The following is a 21,542-nucleotide window of genomic DNA, read 5'->3' as shown; positions in this document are numbered from 1 at the left end:
ATTGTAACCTTAAGCATATGCTACTCTGGGAAACTGGTAAATATAAATATTTACACTAGCTAGTCCTGTGAATCCAGTTAGTGAAGTGAAGTGAAGTCGCTCAGTTGTGTCCGACTCTTTGCGACTCCATGGGCTGTAGCTTATCAGGCTCCTCCGTCCATGGGATTTTCCAAGCAAGAGTGCTGCAGTGGATTGCCATTTCCTTTTCCAGGGGATTGAACCCAGGTCTCCCGCATTGCAGGCAGACGCTTTACCGTCTGAGCCACCAGGGAAGCCACTTAACAGGAAGTAATTACTTCGAGGGTTTTTTCTTTCTGTGCCTGTGAAATTAACCTGTGCCACATGTACTTTTTAAGATATCAGTGTGAGTTTCAAGACAGTCCATGGGCAGCCTCAGACATGTGATCTTAGGTAGAAAATGCTGACAGAGGAGAGAGAACAGAGACTCATGGAAGCCAGAACTCAGGATGTGTGAGGACCGCTTGCCACAGGCAAGTGATGGGGTGAGAGGGGTCCTCACAGATCTTCCTAGTGATGGAGGAAGTTATCTCCTCTGCAGCCAGCATCTGCCCTTGGCTCATTCTCTCTGGCCACACTCTTGTTTGACAGGCTCAGTTAATAATTAACTTGAAGGGATTTTTCATTTTGTTTTTCATCTTTAGCTTAGAGATCCATTTGTGTCTGTCTCCATTAGAAATATGGTTTTCAGGCTGTGGCTGATCACAGGCAAAAAGTAAACAGGATGCAGTTGAGGAGGGGAGCTGCTTGGAGATGACAGCCAGTGAGGACTCAGAAAACATTATCAAGCACAACTCAACATTCTAGAGCAGCAGTTCTACAGTTAAAAATAATTAAAAAAAAAAAAAGAATTTCTTAACAACCCCATGTCATTCCTGTAGGGACAGGCATCTCCTTAATACTTGTGAGTGTGACTGTGTTAGGAAGTGGAACTGTGATTAATAATTGTAATGATGGTGGGCTTGTGTCATCAGGAAGGGTCTATAGTATCGCCCACTGGTGATTAATGAGATAGAGGAAAGTAAGTATTGTTTGAAGGATTTCCATGGGGAAAAAAAAAAAGACTACACCCAAAGAGTTAGGCTGATTTTTGTTCATATCACTGATACTTACGTGGCACATACCTCATTTCCTTTGGATGCCAGATTTAAAAACCATAAAGAGCTACTAAAATTGTAGTGGCTGTGTAACAGTGTGGAGAGCGCCGCTAGACTGCTTGGGTTCATACTAGTAGTAAATCGTATTTACTAGCTGTGGAATCTCAAGCAAGTCACTTGACCTCTCTGTGTTCCCGTCTACACGTATACACTGGGGATGATAATAGTATTAATACCGACCCCAGGGTCATCTTTCAGGCTTCCTGTGAGGGTTCCTGTGTGTGAAGCACTTAGGACCATTGGCACGCTGTAAGGACTCATTCAGTGGGTTTGTTTTGTTTTATGATGATTATCGTGTGTTAGAATTTTCACCCTTACTCTTCTTTCTTCCTCTTTTATCCTTCTCTTGTGTAGGTATTTGCTTGGGGCTATAACAACTGCGGCCAGGTGGGGTCAGGGTCCACCGCAAACCAGCCAACTCCTCGGAAAGTGACAAACTGTTTACATATTAAGAGGGTGGTGGGCATCGCCTGTGGTCAGACCTCGTCCATGGCTGTTCTGGACAATGGTGAGGTGAGCGGTCTTCGCAACCCCCTTTCTCCTGTCCTTTTCTTTATGAGGTACGGGCTTAGATCATGGAAGGAAGAGTGCTCTGATTTGATGGCTCCATGGATAGTTAACTGATAGAGGTGCAACCACAGGCTGTTCGCTCCTCATTATGAATTTTTAAGTTCCAAGGTTTATCTGCAAGCAGAAGTTGAATGTGTTTTTGCCAGATTCACATAGCCCGATGCTTACAGGCATTTGTTTGTGATTTAATGTAGTAGATGAAAGAAGTTGACGTTACCGCTTTCTTCTAATGAAAGAGGACTCTTTTTTTTTTTTTTTTTTTAAGTGAAAGCTGGTTTATTTAGAGAGATAGACATTCCATAGACAGAATACAGCCTGTCTCATCGAAACACTCTGCAGACCGAGTGCGGGCCACCTCGGAAGGTGAGAGGCCCTGTGCGCTCTTTAAAGTTAGCTGACGGTGTTTATAAGCACTGATGCTAATGGGCATGAAGGCTCTGTGCCTGCCGGTGTCTGCAATGCTTGCCCCTAGGAAGAAGCAACTTGCAAATGCAGAATTTTTCATCCTGATGGTTATTAGCTACTTTTAAAAAACCCACCTTTCAGTGATCCTTGACCACGGTCACCTTTGAGCTGATGGTTATTTCTATAAAATTGTTGGTTGCAGCTTCTACTTAAATGGACCTGTTACCACTTGTATGTGTCCCAGTGCACAAACTTTACTCCAGGATACTTCTCTGAACGCGAGTGTACGGCATCCTGCATTGGGGTGTGAGGGTGCTGTAGAGTTTACTGAGTGCTCAGCTCTGTTAGCTGACTTTCTGAATCAAGCCTGATATTATGCTGGATGACTTCTGAATTCCTTGGGATAGTCATCTAACATCCTCCATCCCAGTATTTTCCACTTCTTTCTTTATTTTTTGAAAAACTTTTTTAATTTTTAAAAGTAAATTAAATTTAAAAATTATTATGTGATTAATTCAACAAAGGAAAACAAATAAGACATATGAAATAAAAAGTGAATGCCTTTCCCTCAGTTTTTTAATGGCTTGATGTATATCCTTTTGGACCTTTCTCTATAAATAGTTACATATGGGTGAGTATAATTACCTACTGCTTTTCTCTGCCAGTCTGCACCTTTTCTGCTTTAACAGCATAGATGTTTTACCTGGATCCATTGGCAGACCATTTATAGTTGCTTCCATTATAACCATTATAACAGTTGCTTAATTTTCTTTGTATGGATGTTGGTTTTCCATGACCCATATCCAGAACTCTTCTGATGGGCATTTCAACTTTTTTTTTTTCCATATTTGGCTATTAAAAACACTGTTGCACTGATTTTCTCTGTTACTGTTTGTGTGTATATCTTTGTACACACAAGTATTTCTACAGAATAATTTTCTAGAAATAGGGTACATTTTTTGATAGCTCTTGCCAAATTTCTCCCCAGAAGGTTCAAATCTGTTAGACTTCCAACACTAAATGTGCTTTTGGCCATATCTTGCTAGCACCCTGAACTCCTTGTCTCCTTTTCCCCTTGTCACAGGGATGTGGAAGGCCCTCACCCACGCCCATTTGCCCTGCGTTGCCCTGGGGTGTGTTGCCACCACACCTCGTGTTTCTGATCTGAGCCAGGCCTTCTGTCTGTTCCTGGCCAGGACTTCACCCTTTGCACACTGGCTGTTCTCAGCCTTCAACAGTCACTGTCAGACCTGTGCCCGGCTCTGCTGCTTTGAGCAGAGTGAGGGAGAGGCAGGTTCAGGAGATAAGCAGGTGGGCTGGCTGGACCCACCTTGGGTGGTGGTGGGGAAAAGACCAGAAGGAAAAGTAAAGGCCAAGGGATGAAGGGCCCAAACACAGACCAAGGAACGTGAAATGCATCCATGGATCTGCCACTGAAATATTCCAAAGCAGAGATTTGAGCAGAGTGACCCCTCTTGCTGCAGGTGTCTGAGGGGTCCCCACATTCTCCTGTGTCTCCTCCTTACACCTCTTTCCTCTGTCCCCTCTCCTGTGGTCCTGCCGTCACTGCCTTCGCTGGACCCCCATCAGAGCTCACTATCTGCCAATGGGAGATGAGTTTATGTCTTTGAGGTCTTTCTGCCTCTGGTCTTGCTCACCACAGTCACCCTTCATGTTGCTGCCTGCAAGATAGCTCCAGAATACAACTTTAATCATGTTAATCTCTGCTTTGGAATATTTCAGTGGCAGATCCATGGATGCATTTCACGTTCCTTGGTCTGTGTTTGGGCACTTCGTCCCTTGGCCTTTACTTTTCCTTCTGGTCTTTTCCCCACCACCACCCAAGGTGGGTCCAGCCAGCCCACCTGCTTATCTCCTGAACCTGCCTCTCCCTGGGATGAAGGTATACCTTCATCCGCATCTACCCTTTAGCCAGATCTGAGCATCTACCCTGCTCAGATTTCTGCTATCTAAAAAAATCTTTGCTTAACTTTCTTCCTATGGCTAAGTCCTTTCTCCTCTCTACCTGTAGTGCCTTGATTATATCTCTACCCCAGCACTTGCTGTCTGGCTGCAGAAGAATTGCGTATGTCCATCTCCCCTGTTCACCTGCTTCCAAAGACTTAATTCCTAGTACTTCTCAGAAAATCCTGAAATACAGTCAGTGATTAATAGTTGTTAATGAGCCTTAGGTTCCTCTTGTAGCAAGCAAGAATTAATGACTCGCCCAAGGCTATCCAGCTAGTAAGCTCTGGAGTAGAAGCTGCCGGATTCTGTCATCCCCATGCCTGAAACATCTGTTTGGAGATCAGTTGTAGGACCTCATTCACTAGAATAAGAGTGTTGGAAGTGAAAGAAATCTCTCATTTGTTTAGACGGATTTCATTTTTATCTCTTTCCTCCTACCAGCAGTTTTAAAACCCTCTTCTCCCCCTTTCTCTAAGGTGTATGGCTGGGGCTACAACGGCAATGGTCAGCTCGGCTTGGGAAACAATGGCAATCAGCTGACCCCCGTGAGAGTGGCAGCTTTGCACAGTGTGTGTGTCAACCAGGTATGTGTGGTGGGCTCCTAGCTGCTGCTCCCCGTCTGTCTTCCCTGCTCTGACTTGGACCATTGTGAGAATTTAGATCCCGGACCAGGGATTGAACTTGTTCCTCCTGTAATAGAAGCATGGAGTCCCAATCATTGGACCAATAGGCAAGTCCCAGAGAGTCACTCTTTTAACCAGACTTGGTGAACAGTACCCTGTGCCTTCATCTGCCACATTTATATTCTCCCTAAATTCCCATGAGGAGAAGCAAGACCATGGTGCTGGCACATTGGTCTTGATAATTTGAAAAGCTACTGGGAAAAAGCCAGTAGTCTCAGGTATAGGCTTTTCTAATGCTTTTTTAATGTTCCAGAGAATGTCAGTCCACATCTGATGATGAATTGGCATTCTGCAGGAGCTGGCTGTAATCTTTAAGTAGATGTTTCCCCTGCCCTTCCTGTTCTCCTGTTGATGGTAACCATGTAAATTTACTTGCAGATTGTCTGCGGCTATGCACATACTCTAGCACTAACCGATGAGGGCTTGCTCTATGCCTGGGGAGCTAACACGTATGGGCAGCTGGGAACTGGCAATAAAAATAACCTGCTAAGCCCAGCACACATCATGGTGGAGAAAGAAAGGTAACTTGGCGGTACCATGTCTTGGGATTGTGTGTGCATGGGGATTTGGGCCTGTGTGCTGGAGCGCTGGTGTTTGGCTTTGTAGCTCTTCGTTCGTTAACGTTCTCATTGTGAACGAGAGTACTGTACCAGTCAGCGTGAAGGTGAAGTTGACATGATTCTCTTGCAGCTTTCTCAGATGACCACCCGACATAACCACCGAAAGGCATTCATGCATTTTGGTGTATTGCCTGCAGACTTCCTAGTAGGGTCTGTCACCATGTTGAAATTTAAAACCTATTATTTTCCCTTTGAGCCAACTAAACTTTTAAATAAATAAAATCTGCCCTTGAAAGGCCATTATCTGTTTTAATATTGATTTGATTTAATGTGTGTTACTGGAATAGATGCTTAAGTGTTTGTTGAGCCATATTGTGAGTTCTTGCCCACTAAAGCTTTAGGATGTTGACTTCTAATTCTGGGACGCCACTTAAGAAGCATGCAGAGAAATGTAGTAAGTTTGGCTTGATGTCCCTTTGGATTGGGATATTCAGAGTCCATGACCCCTGGACCACTGCTTAGTCAGCCTAATGAGCATTCTGAGCCCCGATTGGGGGAAAGAGAGAAAGTTGTATGTGTAAGGAAATGGTTTATTGAATACAGGATTTTTTGCTACTGGGTAAGCCCCCAGAACTGCCAGGACATTTTTTTCAGTGTCTACTTTCCTCATTTACTGTGGTTGCTAGTCCGTTTTCCCAGGTTTTCCTCAACAGTATGCATTACTTGTCCTAACTCAGAATGAGCTTTGGGTGAGAACAGGGCACCAGGATGAGTGTAACCCAGAGCTGTTGCTCCAGTCTTTTGGTTTTGTCCGTATGACCTGACAGCTAACTTTCCTGGATCCTGGGCTCTTTGAGATGTTCGGAGCACAAAACTTTTACTTACCCTGTGTGGTGCGCTTGGGCTTCTGCGAAGCAAACATAACGTGCGTTTTTCTTAAAACTCTCCAGGGTGATAGAGATCGCGGCCTGCCACTCAGCGCACACGTCGGCCGCCAAGACGCAGGGCGGCCATGTGTACATGTGGGGCCAGTGCCGCGGCCAGTCGGTGACCCTGCCGCACCTCACGCACTTATCCTCCACCGACGACGTGTTCGCCTGCTTCGCCACGCCCGCCGTCACGTGGCGCCTCCTGTCTGTGGGTGAGAGAGAGCTCCGGCTGCCCGCCCGGACGAAGGGCACCGTCAGCGGAGCGCTGTGCCTGTGCGTCTGCTGGCTGTGGGCTCCGTCCGCTTCAGAATGCTTTATCCTCCTTTAGCTTTAAAACCCTTCCCCAAATTAGACTTGCATGATACTGTTTATTAAAATGCTATGGAATATTATATGAATTTATTATTTCCTCCTCTTGGGTGTTTTCAGTTTGAGGTGAAATTCACGTACAAAAATGAACCATTTTTAAAGTACACAATTCAGAGGCATTTACTGCCTTCACCATGTTGCTGAGCCAGCATTTACATCAAGCTCTGCAGCATTTCATCACCTTAGAAGAAACCCCTATACCCATTACGCAGTCACTCCCCATTCTTTCTCCCCCCCAACCACTGGCAGCTACCAATTTGTTTGTTTTGTTTTGTTTCTATCTATGGATTTACCAGTTCTGGATGTTTGCCTTAAGTGGAATCTTACCATGTACAACCTTTTGTGTCTGACTTCTTTCACTCAGTGCTTTTGAGACCCATCCAGGTTGTAACATAATACGTGTCAGTGCTTCTTTTTATGACTGAGTAGGAGAAGGACATGGCAACCCACTCCAGTGTTCTTGCCTGGAGAATCCCAGGGACGGCGGAGCCTGGTGGGCTGCCGTCTATGGGGTGGCACAGAGTCGGACACGACTGAAGCGACTCAGCAGCAGCAGCAGCAGTGTTGTGTTATATATATAGACCACAGTTTGTCATCTATCTGTTGATGGACATTTGGATGGTTTCCACTTTTTGGCTATTGTGAATACTGTTGTCTTGAACATTCATGTACAGATATTTGAGTGTGTACAAATATTCTTAAGTGCTTTTGTAATACTGAATTTATTATATAATTTAACGTGAACTTAAAAAAAAAATGAAGAACTTGTTAACTTTGTGGAGTTAATTCCACTTTTTTTTCTCCTTTTTTCCTTTCAACCAACCTCAAACTTTTTTTTTCCTTGGAGGAGAGCTAAGGAGAGATATTATGAAGGATAGTGGGGGACTTACCTGGTAGTTAAAGACTCTGTGCTACCACTGCAGGGGGCCCAGGTTCGATCCCTAGTCAAGGAACTAAGATCCCACCTGCTGCACAGTGTGGCCTGAAAAAGAATAAAAGGATAGTGGAATTCAGGGTGATCTTTGGTTACGTCATCTGTCCCTTTTCTGAATACTGTCTTCCTTCATGGGCCTGTTGTTGATCGAAAATGTGAAGCTGTCATCAAGCTGAGTAGCCATTAGCAGGATAATCTTGGTCTCTTTTTATTTCTTTTTTGTACCTTTTAGCCAGTGTATTTCTTTTTTTTTTTTTTTTTTAGTGTATTCTAAATGTATTTTTTCTAAATTGTTCTTTTGTTTATAATGCAGAGGGAATAAAGTGAGCCAGGAAACCCTGTGCTTGAAAATTAATACAGCTGTGACAGCATGGGGTTTGGTTGCTCAGCAGTTGATACTGAAGGTCTTGTAATACACGTCCAGCTCAGGTGCGTCAGGCAGCTGGGGCTGTCCCATCAACAGGTGACCAGTCTTTGTGGTCATGGGGAAAGATGTTTAGGAAAAGTAAAGCTGCTGCTCAACTTAAAGAAATGGAACCTTTCCAGATTCTCTAACTGTAATTCAGTGATTGTTTGCAGTGAATGTTGTGATTAGAGAAAATTTAGTTCATAGGACGGGACTCCTTGGCCATACTCACACATATGTATAGACCTGTACACATTTTCAGAGTCTCATATACCTGCCTAACCTGGACCTGTTTATGAAAGGGTTCTTGCATCTTAAAATCCTCATCTTGAAAAGACATTCTTTTCAGACCAAATGTCCTACCATTTTCTATTAAGTTTGGAAAAAGTACAGTCACTAAGTATATCTCCAGGTGACCTCTTTTCCTGTCCACCCTCTAAACGTCAGAAGTGTTTGCTTACTCACAGTTTCTGATCTCAGCAGAGTGCTGGGAAGAAAGTCAGAGGATGAATGGGTACCTCTGAAGAACAGTTTCTTCTCTGGAGGGTGGTACTAGTTGCCAGAAACCAAGGTGGTCCAGCCCTTAGGACGAGATGCAGGAGTTGAGGCTCTGAGAAGAACTGTGTTCTGGGTGGGGAGGGTGGGTAACAATCTAGGCTCTTGGACTCTTTGCCCATCTTAGTTATTTCCCATCTTTTCACTGGGGATTCAGATTACAGGGTCAGGTTTTTGAAAGAATATCCATCTTTCCTCCACAGCCAAGAGAGCTCTGCATCGTCAGGGTCAGAGGGGAGGCTGTAGGTTAGAGTAACAGGGCTTAGGCAAATGGTATTTCCTTAGGAGGGTCTGATAACAGAGCTCATGGAAAGCTCGTTGTTAGGTTTCAGCCTAGCTTTTAGCAGTTGCCCCTCTGTAAGAGTTGCCCTGGTGACAGCAGCTGCTGCGTCCTGGGGGAAGTCCTCATTTTGGGGAGTTGGAAATGGGTCTCCTGCCTCAGTAGTACCTTCATTCAGCAGTGCCAGTGAGGGTCTCTGGAATTTTTAAGTTTCCCTGTTAGCCAGCTGCTTCTCCTCTTTTCCTTTGTTTACACATGTAAAGCACAAGAAAGTATTGCATGAGTTTGTACACACGCCTTTAGTTTTCATGATAACACAGTTCTACTTACATGTAAGAATTAAATGTCCTTGCACCTTTTTATCAGGCAGTGTGACCACGGTTTAGTAAAGCCACTCCTCTTTTTTTTTTTTTTTTGCCACTCCTCTTAAGTACACATTCCTACTAAGTAAATTTGCTCTGCTTTCAGATAGTGTGTGAGGATTATTGTTTGTGCTGCATTGATTTTTAATGTTAAGAACGATGTTTAGATGCCAGGTAGGGAGGGAAAAGGGTCACCCTGGGAAGGAACACTGCTCTAGCGTGACCACTCAAGTGAGGAATGTGTTTCTTAGGACTCCTTGAATTGAATTTACCAACTCCTTGAAACTACCCTAAAAGCAGAGCAGAGGTGTCCAAAAGTGCTTCAGTGGAGGAAAACTGATCAATTCTCACCCTTAGATGAACACTACTCAAACTTTCGAGAGAAGAGTTTAGGTAAAATGACAATCTATAACCTTTTCTTTTCAAAAAGATTTTTTTTTTATGTGGACCATGTTTTTAAAGTCTTGATTGAATTTGTTACAACAGTGTTTCAGTTTTATGTTTTGTTTTGTTTTTGTTTTTTTTGATTTTAGTTTCCGAACTAGGGATCAGACCCACACCCCCTGAGCTAGAAGGTGAAGTCTTAACTTCTGGACCAGGGAAGTCCGCAGAATATACATTTTTAATGTCTAGCTTAGTTTGGAAGACCGGTTTTTGGCCTTTCCAAATATACTTTTTTTTTAAATTAATTTATTTTTTTATTGAAGGATAATTGCTTTACAGAATCCAAATATACATTTTTTTTCTTATAGTTTAGAAGGCAATGGCACCCCACTCCAGTACTCTTGCCTGGAAAATCCCATGGACGGAGGAGCCTGGTGGGCTACAGTCCATGGGGTCGTTTAGAGTCGGATACAACTGAGCGACTTCACTTTGACTTTTCACTTTCATGCATTGGAGAAGGAAATGGCAACCCACTCCAGTGTTCTTGCCTGGAGAATCCCAGGGACAGGGGAGCCTGGTGGGCTGCCGTCTATGGGGTCGCACAGAGTCGGACACGACTGAAGCGACTTAGCAGCAGCAGCAGCAGCATACACTTAGCGACATTTGGGTATCACCAGCTGCTGAGACCTTCTCATCTCGGGGACATCAAAAGCTATCTCCTGTGTCTGCAGTACCTTCATTCAGTGCTGACGACGGCCCCTGGAGTTTTTTGTCTCCCTGTTAGCCTATGAAATTTAATTTAATTTCTATGACATTGATTTTAATACTGGAAAGTTGATTTGTCGAGTAAGGGGTGAACTCTTCTGAGAAAAATCTAATGGAATTATCCATCGTGCTAGTCAGTATCTTTGTGAAGTCTTTCAAAGCTTGAGCACCTGTGTTAATGTGCTTGCTTCCTTCAGAGCATGAAGACTTTCTAACAGTTGCAGAGTCACTGAAGAAAGAATTTGACAGTCCAGAAACTGCCGATCTGAAGTTTCGAATTGATGGGAAATACATCCATGTCCATAAAGCTGTTTTGAAAATCAGGTATTTTCTCCTGAGTTTAGAGTCATCAGTAACCTTACTCTTTTGCAGTCTCCGTTTCCTTGTTATCCCACACAATGGAGACTAATAAGAACTAATCTTGGGAGTAGAGTGAAACAGCACACTTAATAATTTTGCATGTAGTATCAGTCCACTCGTTATTGAAAAGTTTTGCGTGTATGTTTGTGTGTGTGTGTGTGCGCACGTGTACACTCATGCGCCTTTTAGAAAAAGCATAATGTGGGAGTATTTTTCTGTATTGTTTGTTAAATGAAGTAGCTCATACATAATTATTTCCATCAAAAAAATTGTATATAGCTTTGAGAAAATACAAAGGCCCATCAGTGAAAAGTGTATATGTCTTCTTTTAGTTAAAACTTCCAGAGAAGGCAGTGGCACCCCACTCCAGCACTCTTGCCTGGAAAATCCCATGCACAGAGGAGCCTGGTGGGCTACAGTCCATGGGGTCACAGAGTCAGACATGACTGAGCGACTTCACTCTCACTTTTCACTTTCATACATTGGAGAAGGAAATGGCAATCCACTCCAGTGTTCTTGCCTGGAGAATCCCAGGGACGTGGGAGCCTGGTGGGCTGCCGTCTTATGTGGTCGCACAGAGTCAGACACGACTGAAGCAACTTAGCAGCAGCAGCAGCAGCAGTTAAAACTTCATTTTCCACAAGCAGAAAACTTAGGAATACTGGACTTTCTGGTCCTGAGAGACAACTAATTCCCAGTTGAAGAAATGTTCTCTAAATATGGTACATGGCAGGAGTTCTTTGTATAAATGTGAGGGAACTTTGTATTAATTAATAACTGGATGATTGCTCACTGAGGCTGCCATTCGAGAGAGAGGCACATAAAATCTGACCATTGAGAGTTAAACTGGCCATTTACGAGTCTTTTTTCAAAATTTAGTTTAACATCTATTTACAAAATAACATGTTTTTAGGGAACTAAAATGCTATGTCATTCATTGCTTTAAAGGAGTAAGTGTCTACACCAAAGTAGTAATTGAAAAGGTGAAGGGGAATTGTTTCTGTCTGAAGACCTGTGGTCAGCCCGTCGGATTTTCCTGCATAGTGTTCTGACTGCGTTCATCTATTAACCCTTGCCTGCTGCTGCTAAGTCACTTCAGTCGTGTCTGACTCTGTGCGACCCCATAGACAGCAGCCCACCAGGCTCCCCTGTCCCTGGGATTCTCCAGGCAAGAACACTGGAGTGGGTTGCCATTTCCTTCTCCAAAGCATGAAAGTGAAAAGTGAAAGTGAAGTCGCTCAGTCGTGTCCGACTTTGGCGACCGCATGGACTGCAGCCTACCAGGCCCCTCCATCCATGGGATTTTCCAGGCAAGAGTACTGGAGTGGGGTGCCATTGCCTTCTCCAGAACCCTTGCCTAGACAACTGTAACTTTTTCCCTCCCAGATGAGGTAATTTCCTTTGTAAGTGGAGCCATTCTTTCAGTATTCTGAATGGATATTGAACATATATTTGTGTTTTTCTACTGTAACTCATTTTAAAAAGGATTTGAAAATATGATTTAAAAAAAAATCATGAAGTATGTTATACTTTAAGAAAATCAAATATTCAGAAATCAGTTCCTCATTTAGGTGTATGTGTACATGTAAATACAATACAAAAAGACCTGTTTAGTTTTTCTTCAAATATGTGACTATCCTAGTGAGTGTCACAAATAAATTGGTAACAGGCTTGGAAGAAGAAGGGGAGCAGATGAAAGAAAAGGAACAAAGTTGGGATGGTGGCTGTTTTGAGGATGAGTCAGAAAAGAAGGAAAGTTGTCATGTACGGTAATGGAATAAAAATCCTTTTGAACATAATCCAGTTAACTTTTAAAACCATTTTAAGAATGTGCCGATTACAAAAATGGTGATTGCAAGAATGTGCTGGTAACATACAAACACTGAATCATTTGAGTGGTATTGATACATATCACGGAGAAGGCAGTGGCACCCCACTCCAGTACTCTTGCCTGGAAAATCCCACAGGCAGAGGAGCCTGGTAGGCTGCAGTCCACGGGGTCATGAAGAGTTGGACATGACTGAGTGACTTCACTTTCACTTTTGACTTTGATGCATTGGAGAAGGAAATGGCAACCCACTCCAGTGTTCTTGCCTGGAGAATCCCAGGGACGGGGGAGCCTGGTGGGCTGCCGTCTATGGGGTTGCACAGAGTCGGACATGACTGAATCGACTTAGCAGCAGTTAGCAGCAGCAGATACATATCAAAAGTTTGAACAGTCACTTTTGAGTTTCTTTTGAATTTCATTGTTTGAAATGCCCTTCTGTATAACATCTTTTAAACAAAACAGGTAAGCAAAAGCCTTAATCTGAATGAGGTCTGTCAGATGCAAACAGTGGTACTTGTTGAAGCGCTGGCTACTTTGAGGCTATGTATAGTTCTTACTGTTTTACTAGGCAATACCTTAAAGAATGAAAGTGAGTGTATGTAAAAGGTGAATATAAAAACCCTTGCATGTGGAATATATTTTGGTTTTTGTACGTGGAATGAATGTACTACTCAAATAGAGTAACCATCCCTGTAGTACTTGTTCATGCTTGCTCCCACCGCCTTAAGCAGGTGAGTTTTGCTGTTGTTTCAGGTGTGAGCACTTTCGATCCATGTTCCAGTCTTACTGGAATGAGGACATGAAGGAGGTGATAGAGATAGAGCAGTTCTCCTACGCCGTGTACCGTGCCTTTCTCCAGTACCTCTACACGGACGCAGTGGACCTGCCCCCGGAGGACGCCATAGGTACCAGCCGCGCTGGGACTGGCCACGGCACAGGGTCAAAAACATGTCTCCCAACTCTTACTGGGCTCACCTTGTGACTCAGCTGGTAAAGAATCGGCCTGCAATGCGGGAGACCTGGGTTCGATTCCTGGGTTGGGAAGATCCTCTGGAGAAGGGAAAGGCTACCCACTTCGGTATTCTGGCCTGGAGAACTTCATGGACTGTATAGTCCATGGGGTCGCAAAGAGTCAGACACAACTGAGCGACCTTCCCATACTCTTATAGTTCAATTAGTTGCTCAGTCATGTCCGACTCTTTGCCATCCCATGGACTGCAGCACACCAGGCCTCCCTGTCCATCACTAACTCCCGGAGTTTACTCAAACTCATGTCCATCGAGTCGGTGATGCCATCCAACTATCTCATCCTCTATTGTCCCCTTCTCCTCCTGCCTTCAATCTTTCCCAGCATCAGGGTCTTTTCCAGTGAATCAGTTCTTCGTGTCAGGTGGCCAAAGTGTTGGAGCTTCAGATTCAGCATCAGTCCTTCCAATGAATATTCAGGACTGATTTCCTTTAGGATGGACTGGTTGGATCTCCTTGCAGTCCAAGGGACTCTCAAGAGTCACCTCCAACACCACAGTTCAAAAGCATCAGTTCTTTGGTACTCAGCTCTCTTTATAGTCCAACTCTCACATCCATATGTGACTCCTGGAAAAGCTATAGCTTTGACTAGATGGACCTTTGTTGACAAAGGAATGTCTCTGCTTTTTAATATGTTGTCTAGGTTGATCATAACTTTTCTTCCAAGGAGCAAATGTCTTTTAATTTCATGGCTGCAATCACCATCTGCAGTGATTTTGGAGCCCAGAAAAATAAAGTCTGACACTGTTTCCACTGTTTCCCCATCTATTTCCCATTAAGTGATGGGACCGGATGCCATGATCGTGGTTTTCTGAATGTTGAGCTTTAAGCTAACTTTTTCACTCTCCACTTTCACTTTCATCAAGAGGCTTTTGAGTTCCTCTTCACTTTCTGCCATAAGGGTGGTGTCATCTGCATATCTGAGGTTATTGATATTTCTCCTGGCAGTCTTGATTCCAGCTTGTGCTTCTTCCAGCCCAGCGTTTCTCATGATGTACTCTGCATATAAGTTAAATAAACAGGGTGACAATACACAGCCTTGACGAACTCCTTTTCCTATTTGGAACCAGTCTGTTGTTCCATGTCCAGTTCTAACTGTTGCTTCCTGACCTGCATACAGATTTCTCAAGAGGCAGATCAGGTGATCTGGTATTCCCATCTCTTTCAGAATTTTCCACAATTTATTGTGATCCCCACAGTCAAAGGCTTTGGCATAGTCAACAAAGCAGAAATAGATGCTTTTCTGAAACTCTCTTGCTTGTTCCATGATCCAGCGGATGTTGGCAATTTGGTCTCTGGTTCCTCTGCCTTTTCTAAAACCAGCTTGAACATCTGGAAGTTCACAGTTCACATATTGCTGAAGCCTGGCTTGGAGAATTTTCAGCATTACTTTACTAGCGTGTGAGATGAGTGCAATTGTGTGCTAGTTTGAGCATTCTTTGGCATTGCCTTTCTTTGGGATTGGAATGAAAACTGACTTTTTCCAGTCCTGTGGCCACTGCTGAGTTTTCCAAATTTGCTGGCATATTGAGTGCAGCAGTTTCACAGCATCATCTTTCAGGATTTGGAATAGCTCAACTGGAATTCCATCACCTCCACTAGCTTTGTTCGTAGTGATGCTTCCTAAGGCCCACTTGACTTCACATTCCAGGATGTCTGTCTGTAGGTTGGTGATCACACCATCGTGATTATCTGGGTCGTGAAGATCTTTTTTGTACAGTTCTTCTGTGTATTCTTGTCATCTCTTCTTAGTATCTTCTGCTTCTGTTAGGTCCATACCATTTCTGTCCTTTATTGAGCCCATCTTTGCATAAAATATTCCTTTGGTATCTGTGATTTTCTTGAAGAGATCCCTAGTGTTTCCCATTCTGTTGTTTTCCTCTATTTCTTTGCATTGATCGCTGAAGAAGGCTTTCTTATCTCTCCTTGGTATTCTTTGGAACTCTGCATTCAGATGCTTATATCTTTCCTTTTCTCCTTTGCTTTTCGCTTCTCTTCTTTTCACAGCTATTTGTAAGGCCTCCCCAGACAGCCATTTTGCTTTTTTGCATTTCTTTTTCTTGGGAATGGTCTTGATCCCTGTCTCCTGTACAATGTCACGAACCTCATTCCATAGCTCATCAGGCACTCTATCTATCAGATCTAGGCCCTTAAATCTATTTCTCACTTCCACTGTATAATCATAAGGGATTTGATTTAGGTCATACCTGAATGGTCTAGTGGTTTTCCCTAGTTTCTTCAATTTAAGTCTGAATTTGGCAATAAGGAGTTCATGGTCTGAGCCACAGTCAGCTCCTGGTCTTGTTTTTGCTGACTGTATAGAACTTCTCCATCTTTGGCTGCAAAGAATATAATCAATCTGATTTCGGTGTTGACCATCTGGTGATGTCCATGTATAGAGTCTTCTCTTGTGTTGTTGGAAGAGGGTGTTTGTTATGACCAGTGCATTTTCTTGGCAAAACTCTATTAGTCTTTGCCCTGCTTCATTCCGTATTCCAAGGCCAAATTTGCCTGTTACTCCAGATGTTTCTTGACTTCCCAGTTTTGCATTCCAGTCCCCTATAATGAAAAGGACATCTTTTTTGAGTGTTAGTTCTAAAAGGTCTTGTAGGTCTTCATAGAACCGTTCAACTTCAGCTTCTTCAGTGTTACTGGTTGGGGCATAGACTTGGATTACTGTGATATTGAATGGTTTGCCTTGGAAACGAACAGAGATCATTCTGTCGTTTTTGAGATTGCATCCAAGTACTGCATTTTGGACTCTCTTGTTGACCATGATGGCTACTCCATTTCTTCTGAGGGATTCCTGCCCGCAGTAGTAGATATAATGGTCATCTGAGTTAAATTCACCCATTCCAGTCCATTTCAGTTCGCTGATTCCTAGAATGTCGACATTCACTCTTGCCATCTCCTGTTTAACCACTTCCAATTTGCCTTGATTCATGGACCTGACATTCCAGGTTCCTGTGCAATATTGCTTTTTACAGCATCGGACCTTGCTTCTATCACCAGTCATATCCACAGCTGGGTATTCTTTTTGCTTTGGCTCCATCCCTTCACTCTTTCTGGAGTTGTTTCTCCACTGATCTCCAGTAGCATATTGGGCACCTACTGACCTGGGGAGTTCCTCTTTCAGTATCCTATCATTTTGCCTTTTCATACTGTTTATGGGGTTCTCAAGGCAAGAATACTGAAGTGGTTTGCCATTACATACAGGATGGATAAACAACATCCTACTGTATAGCACGCGGAACCATATTCAATGTCCTGGGATAAATCATAATGGAAAAGAATGTAAAAGAAAATATGTTGTTCAGTCAGCAAGTCGTGTCAGATTGTTTACAACCCCATGGACTGCAGCATGCCAAGCTTCCCTGTCCCTCACAGGGAATATGCATTTGTCTCATGATATGCTCCGGGAGATGGTGAAGGACAGGGAAGCCTGGCATGCTGCAGTCCATGAGGTCGTGAAGAGTCAGACACAACTGAGCAACTGAGAAACAGCATGGTAGAGTATATAAGTGGATAACGGAGTCGCTTTGCTGTGCAGCAGAAATTAGCACAACATTGTAAATCAACTGTACTTCAATTAAAAAAAAATTCAGGAAGTATATATAGATATCACAGTTAATAATTATGGACACAGTTAATTTATGACTGTGGTCTTATTTTACTCTTTTAATCTTGAAGTGTAAGTTGCTAATGAATTAAGCGTATCATTTTGGAAACACAGGACAATTCGATTTTTTCCTCTTCCTTTGTACTATAGAAGAAATTGTATAAATGGAGTATAGGAGAGGTGTGTTTGGGAGGTGGGGAAGGGTCGAACTTAGAGAATTTATTTAGTAAGATTGAGAGTACTGTTCCCTAAGAAGCTCCTGCTGACTTATCTGTATAACTGTCTTCACCAAAATGAAATGTCTGTAGATGGTTGGAAACTATTATGAGCTCCATTAAGCATCCCATACTTTACTTTCAGGTCTTCTGGACTTGGCGACATCCTACTGCGAAAACAGGCTGAAGAAACTTTGTCAGCATATCATCAAGCGAGGAATCACCGTGGAGAACGCCTTCTCGCTGTTTTCCGCTGCGGTCAGATACGACGCAGAGGTAACGTAAACCAGCGCACGCAAACACGCCGCCCATAACTCCCCGGGGGCACCTTCCCGCCTTTTTTTCTCATGGGACAAGGAACATGATGAGTGACTTCACTTCTGTTTAGGGAATCACTGAATGGACTGACCCCTAAAAAAATGAAATCTGGCTTGCTTTATTCTCTGTTCACAGCTTCAAAAATGGTTCTTTCTCCTGTTTCTACCTAAGATAGGAAACTGGAGTCCCAGCAGCCCCACTGCAGGTTGGAATATAAAGAGCCACATCTCATGGGACTAGCAGACGGCATGTGATATTTCAAGTATTTCTCCAGGCGAGCGTAATATATTTTTTCTCAGGACCCACTGTGCTTTTGCCCCACTGTTGCCCTGTCATAAGCCAGGGCTGCCCTGTGATTTATCCCTGTGTTTGCTCTGAAGTTCTGTCATCATCTAATTGTCACTCACGGTTATTCATGGATGAAGAGCCTGTTCTGGACTCCTTTTTGTTCGGTGGTTTTTTATACGGGATTGATTCATGGATCTCTGGAGAGTCCCTGAGTGAATGGGCTGTTGGGAGCCTGCAGTTCTTTGTGTGCATTTTCTGGAAGTGAAGAGCCATGGTACCATCAGAATGTCAGCTCCCTCTGCGAAGGAGCTGTATCCCGTTCATCTGTGTGCCTTGTGCCCAGCACATGGGTGTCCAGTGTTTTTGAACTGAGTGAACACGTGAAGGATGCATTAAGGATAATTAGGGAACTGAAGGCTGAGATGGTTGGTTTCATGTCTTCATGGAGAATAAAAGTCAAAGAGCAGTAGCTTTGGTTGAGGTGTCTAGCTAAGGTTTGCACCTGAAATGACACAGTCAGTCTTTCATTTTATCATCGTGTGACCAGGGAGATCACCTGGTGTCAGAGAATTTACCAGACTCATGCAAAGATCTGCAGCTGCGGCCTTGGAGATGTGTTGGAGGACAGACTGCATCTTTGCTGCATTTGGGGATCAAAATGGACCATTATGTCTTGGGTTTTCAAAATGCATCCTATTTTTATTTCAGACTATATTATGATTATAAATATTTGATGAGGTCAGATATAGCTGATTTTCTCTGTGGCCTTTTCAACAGATGGGATGATGATCAAAGTAAATCATTTCTAATAGGAAATGGATGTCTAGTTTTTTTCCTACCCTTTCTTTGTCATCATGAACATCTCTATTAGCAACGCTGTTTCTTCAGATTTTATTTCCTCCCAGTGATACAATTTTAAATTGGTCCATGACTTTTCACTTCTTTTGGCGATTGACTTTGAACCTTCTGTGTCTCTCCATACTCCTTCTCAGTGCTCATGAGGTCTGTGTTCTTGGGATAAGGAGCTTGCTGACCAAAACCAGTCAGGACCACCTGTACTGTGCTGCGTTGCTTCCGTTGTGTCCGATTCTGTGCGACGCTATGGACTGTAGCCCCAGGCTCCTCTGTCCATGGGATTCTCCAGGCAAGAATACTGGAGTGGGTTGCCATGCCCTCCTCCAGGAGATCTTCCCCACCCAAGGATCCAACCCGCGTATCTTTTGTCTAACCTGCATTAGCAGGCAGATTCTTCACCACTGGGAGCCAGGACCACTGGGGCAGCAACTCGACTCTCGTTGCTGGAAAGTTCTTTCTCACCTTCAGCTAAAATCTACCCCAGAAAGTTTATGGAAGATGCCTTATGCCTACCCAGGCCAGGTCATTTCCTTCACTGGTTTTCACTTTTCTGATATAAAGTGCATTAGAAGCTGTCCCTTGTTTGAGACCACAAACATGCGTCACCAGAGTCTGTCCCATTGCGGGCGTGTAGTTGGCACTCAGAAGTACATGCTGAGTTAAGTGAACGAATGAATGTATTTGAAACATGTCACCATAAAGTTGTACTTTAAACAAAATTGTTAAACAATAACTCATAATCCTGTAAATTTTATGTATTCAATGTAGAGAAATTAGAAAATAGAAGGCAAAAAGCCTTCTTTTTAGGTTGAATTATTTTTTATTCTGTTGGGAGTTATATAATTGACTAATGTACCTTTACGTTTTATTACCTTAATACTGTAGAATGTAGAAATATATACATTTAGAATATAAAAATGAAGCCCACTTACTATATCTGTTAGTTGATTGGAAGCTGCTGCTAAGGCAGATTGGAAATTAGCTGCAAAATCTGTTATTTTCAGTGATTCAGCTTAGGGACCCTATGTGACTTTTCTTTCATTCTGTGAAAATGGGAGGGTGGAGACTCCCTGCCTCTCATATTTCTTCTTTTTTCTATAAAAATTACTGTGGTTCCTCCATGCTTCCTTTTGACAAGAGAATTTTGAAGCAAATGTACATATGTTAAAAGAACAAAAATATATTGACTCAATAGTTGTGAAGATTTTTGAAAGTAAGCTAATTGTTGTGGAACCCTTATATTATAGATGCATTGTCAAATTTTCTGCAAATTTTTAAAAAGTAAAGAAGGACTTAGAGAAAGAAGACTTACATATTCCTATAGTACAAACCTGAATGAGTGTTGATATCAGGGGAGAAAATGTGTATAAAACATTGTCTCGTGATAGTCCTGATCATGTTTTAGGTATAAACATTTTGAAATGCTTCTATTTATACTGTTTCTTTTCAGGAAATTTTTGTTTTCTGTGTCTGGTTGAACATTAGAAGAAACAGTTGGAGAGTTTTTTGTTTGTTTGTTTAATCAGATTAGAGAACTTTCCAGAAAATACTACTTTCTGAGCAGCTATGTCTTAAAATTTTGCTTTTGGTGGGTAGAAATAAATATGAGCCAAGAATCTAATTACAGAATTGATTTGGGGACATGATTTTTTTAAAACTTAGTGCTAATGCCAGATGGTCAGCATTTACTTCTTTTCTTAGGAGGTTAATTAAACATTTTTTGTGATCAGTAGACTACAGAATATTTTTTGAGTGTATGTTCAGTCACTCAATCATGTCTGACTCTTTGTGACCTCATGGACTGCAGCTTGCCAGCCTTCCCTGTCCTTCACTATCTCTCAGACTTCGCTCAAACTCTTGTCCATCGAGTCGGTGATGCCATCCAGCCATCTCATCCTCTGTCGTCCCCTTCTCCTCCTGCCCTCAGTCTTTCCCAGCATCAGGGTCTCCTCCAATGAGTTGGCTCTTCGCATCAGATGCCCAAAGTATTGGAGCTTCAGCATCAGTCCTTCCAGTGAATATTCAGAGTTGATTTTCTTTAGGATTGACTGGTTTGATCTCCTTGCAGTCCAAGAGACTCTCAAGAGTCTTCTCCAACACCACAGTTCCAAAGCATCAATTCTTTGGCCCTCAGCCTTCTTTATGGTCCAACTTGCACATCCATACATGACTACTGGCAAAACCGTAGCTTTGACTCTACAGACCTTTGTCAGCAAAGTGATGTCTCTGCTTTTTAAAAATTTTTTCCAATATGGTGAGACACTGAAATACTTTCTAAAAAAGGAAATCAAAACCCACTTTGATATGGAATGTTTTTGTACTTGATGTACAGTTGATCCTTGAACAGTGCAGGGGTTAAAGGTGTATAATTTACAGTCGACCCTCCGTGTATGTGGTTTGTCCAAATCCCTGGAGTCAGTCAACCTTGGATCCTGTAGTGCAGTTAGTATGTGCTGTTGAAAAATATCACCCTGGCAGAGTAGTCCTTCTGCAAAATGTCTTAGCACTCATGTATTTTAGCCTTGGGCTGTTAACACTGGATAATAACTCCACTGAAAGCTGCAACATCATTTTAAAATGTGGGTTTTAAGACTGTCGATCTTCCATGTTTTGTTACTAAAGAAAATCTGTGGAAAGAAAAACCAAGTTATTTTCAGAGTGTGTACAGTGATTGGAATAATGCGATGT

General features: G+C 42.8%; 1 protein-coding gene across 35 annotated transcripts in view; it reads left to right on the top strand.

Annotated features, from left to right (window-relative positions):
- Positions 1 to 21,542, top strand: part of RCBTB1 (RCC1 and BTB domain containing protein 1) — a 70,205-nt gene that overhangs the window by 30,754 nt on the left and 17,909 nt on the right. For 28 of the 35 annotated variants that reach the window (XR_015137940.1, XR_015137938.1, XR_015137943.1 and 25 more), the window contains exons 6-12: positions 1,530 to 1,688; positions 4,595 to 4,702; positions 5,180 to 5,322; positions 6,312 to 6,502; positions 10,543 to 10,669; positions 13,287 to 13,438; positions 17,539 to 17,669. Coding sequence is in view for 22 of the 35 variants with exons in the window: in XM_086329109.1 (XP_086185235.1) it covers positions 1,530 to 1,688; positions 4,595 to 4,702; positions 5,180 to 5,322; positions 6,312 to 6,502; positions 10,543 to 10,669; positions 13,287 to 13,438; positions 17,539 to 17,669 (1,011 nt within the window). In the remaining 13 variants the exon portion in view is untranslated. Of the gene's footprint in view, positions 1 to 1,529; positions 1,689 to 4,594; positions 4,703 to 5,179; positions 5,323 to 6,311; positions 6,503 to 10,542; positions 10,670 to 13,286; positions 13,524 to 17,538; positions 17,671 to 17,882; positions 18,148 to 21,542 lie in introns of those variants that run through there. The other 7 variants (XR_015137950.1, XR_015137948.1, XR_015137947.1 and 4 more) reach the window with 5 other exon arrangements.

The sequence above is a fragment of the Bos grunniens genome, chromosome 12 (genome assembly GCF_055505025.1).
Source record: "Bos grunniens cultivar Pamir isolate PY7600 chromosome 12, Bosgru_T2T1.0, whole genome shotgun sequence".
Lineage (NCBI taxonomy): Eukaryota > Metazoa > Chordata > Mammalia > Artiodactyla > Bovidae > Bos > Bos grunniens.
The sequence above is the reverse complement of the archived record's forward strand: the minus strand, read 5'-3'. Positions and strand labels throughout refer to the sequence as shown.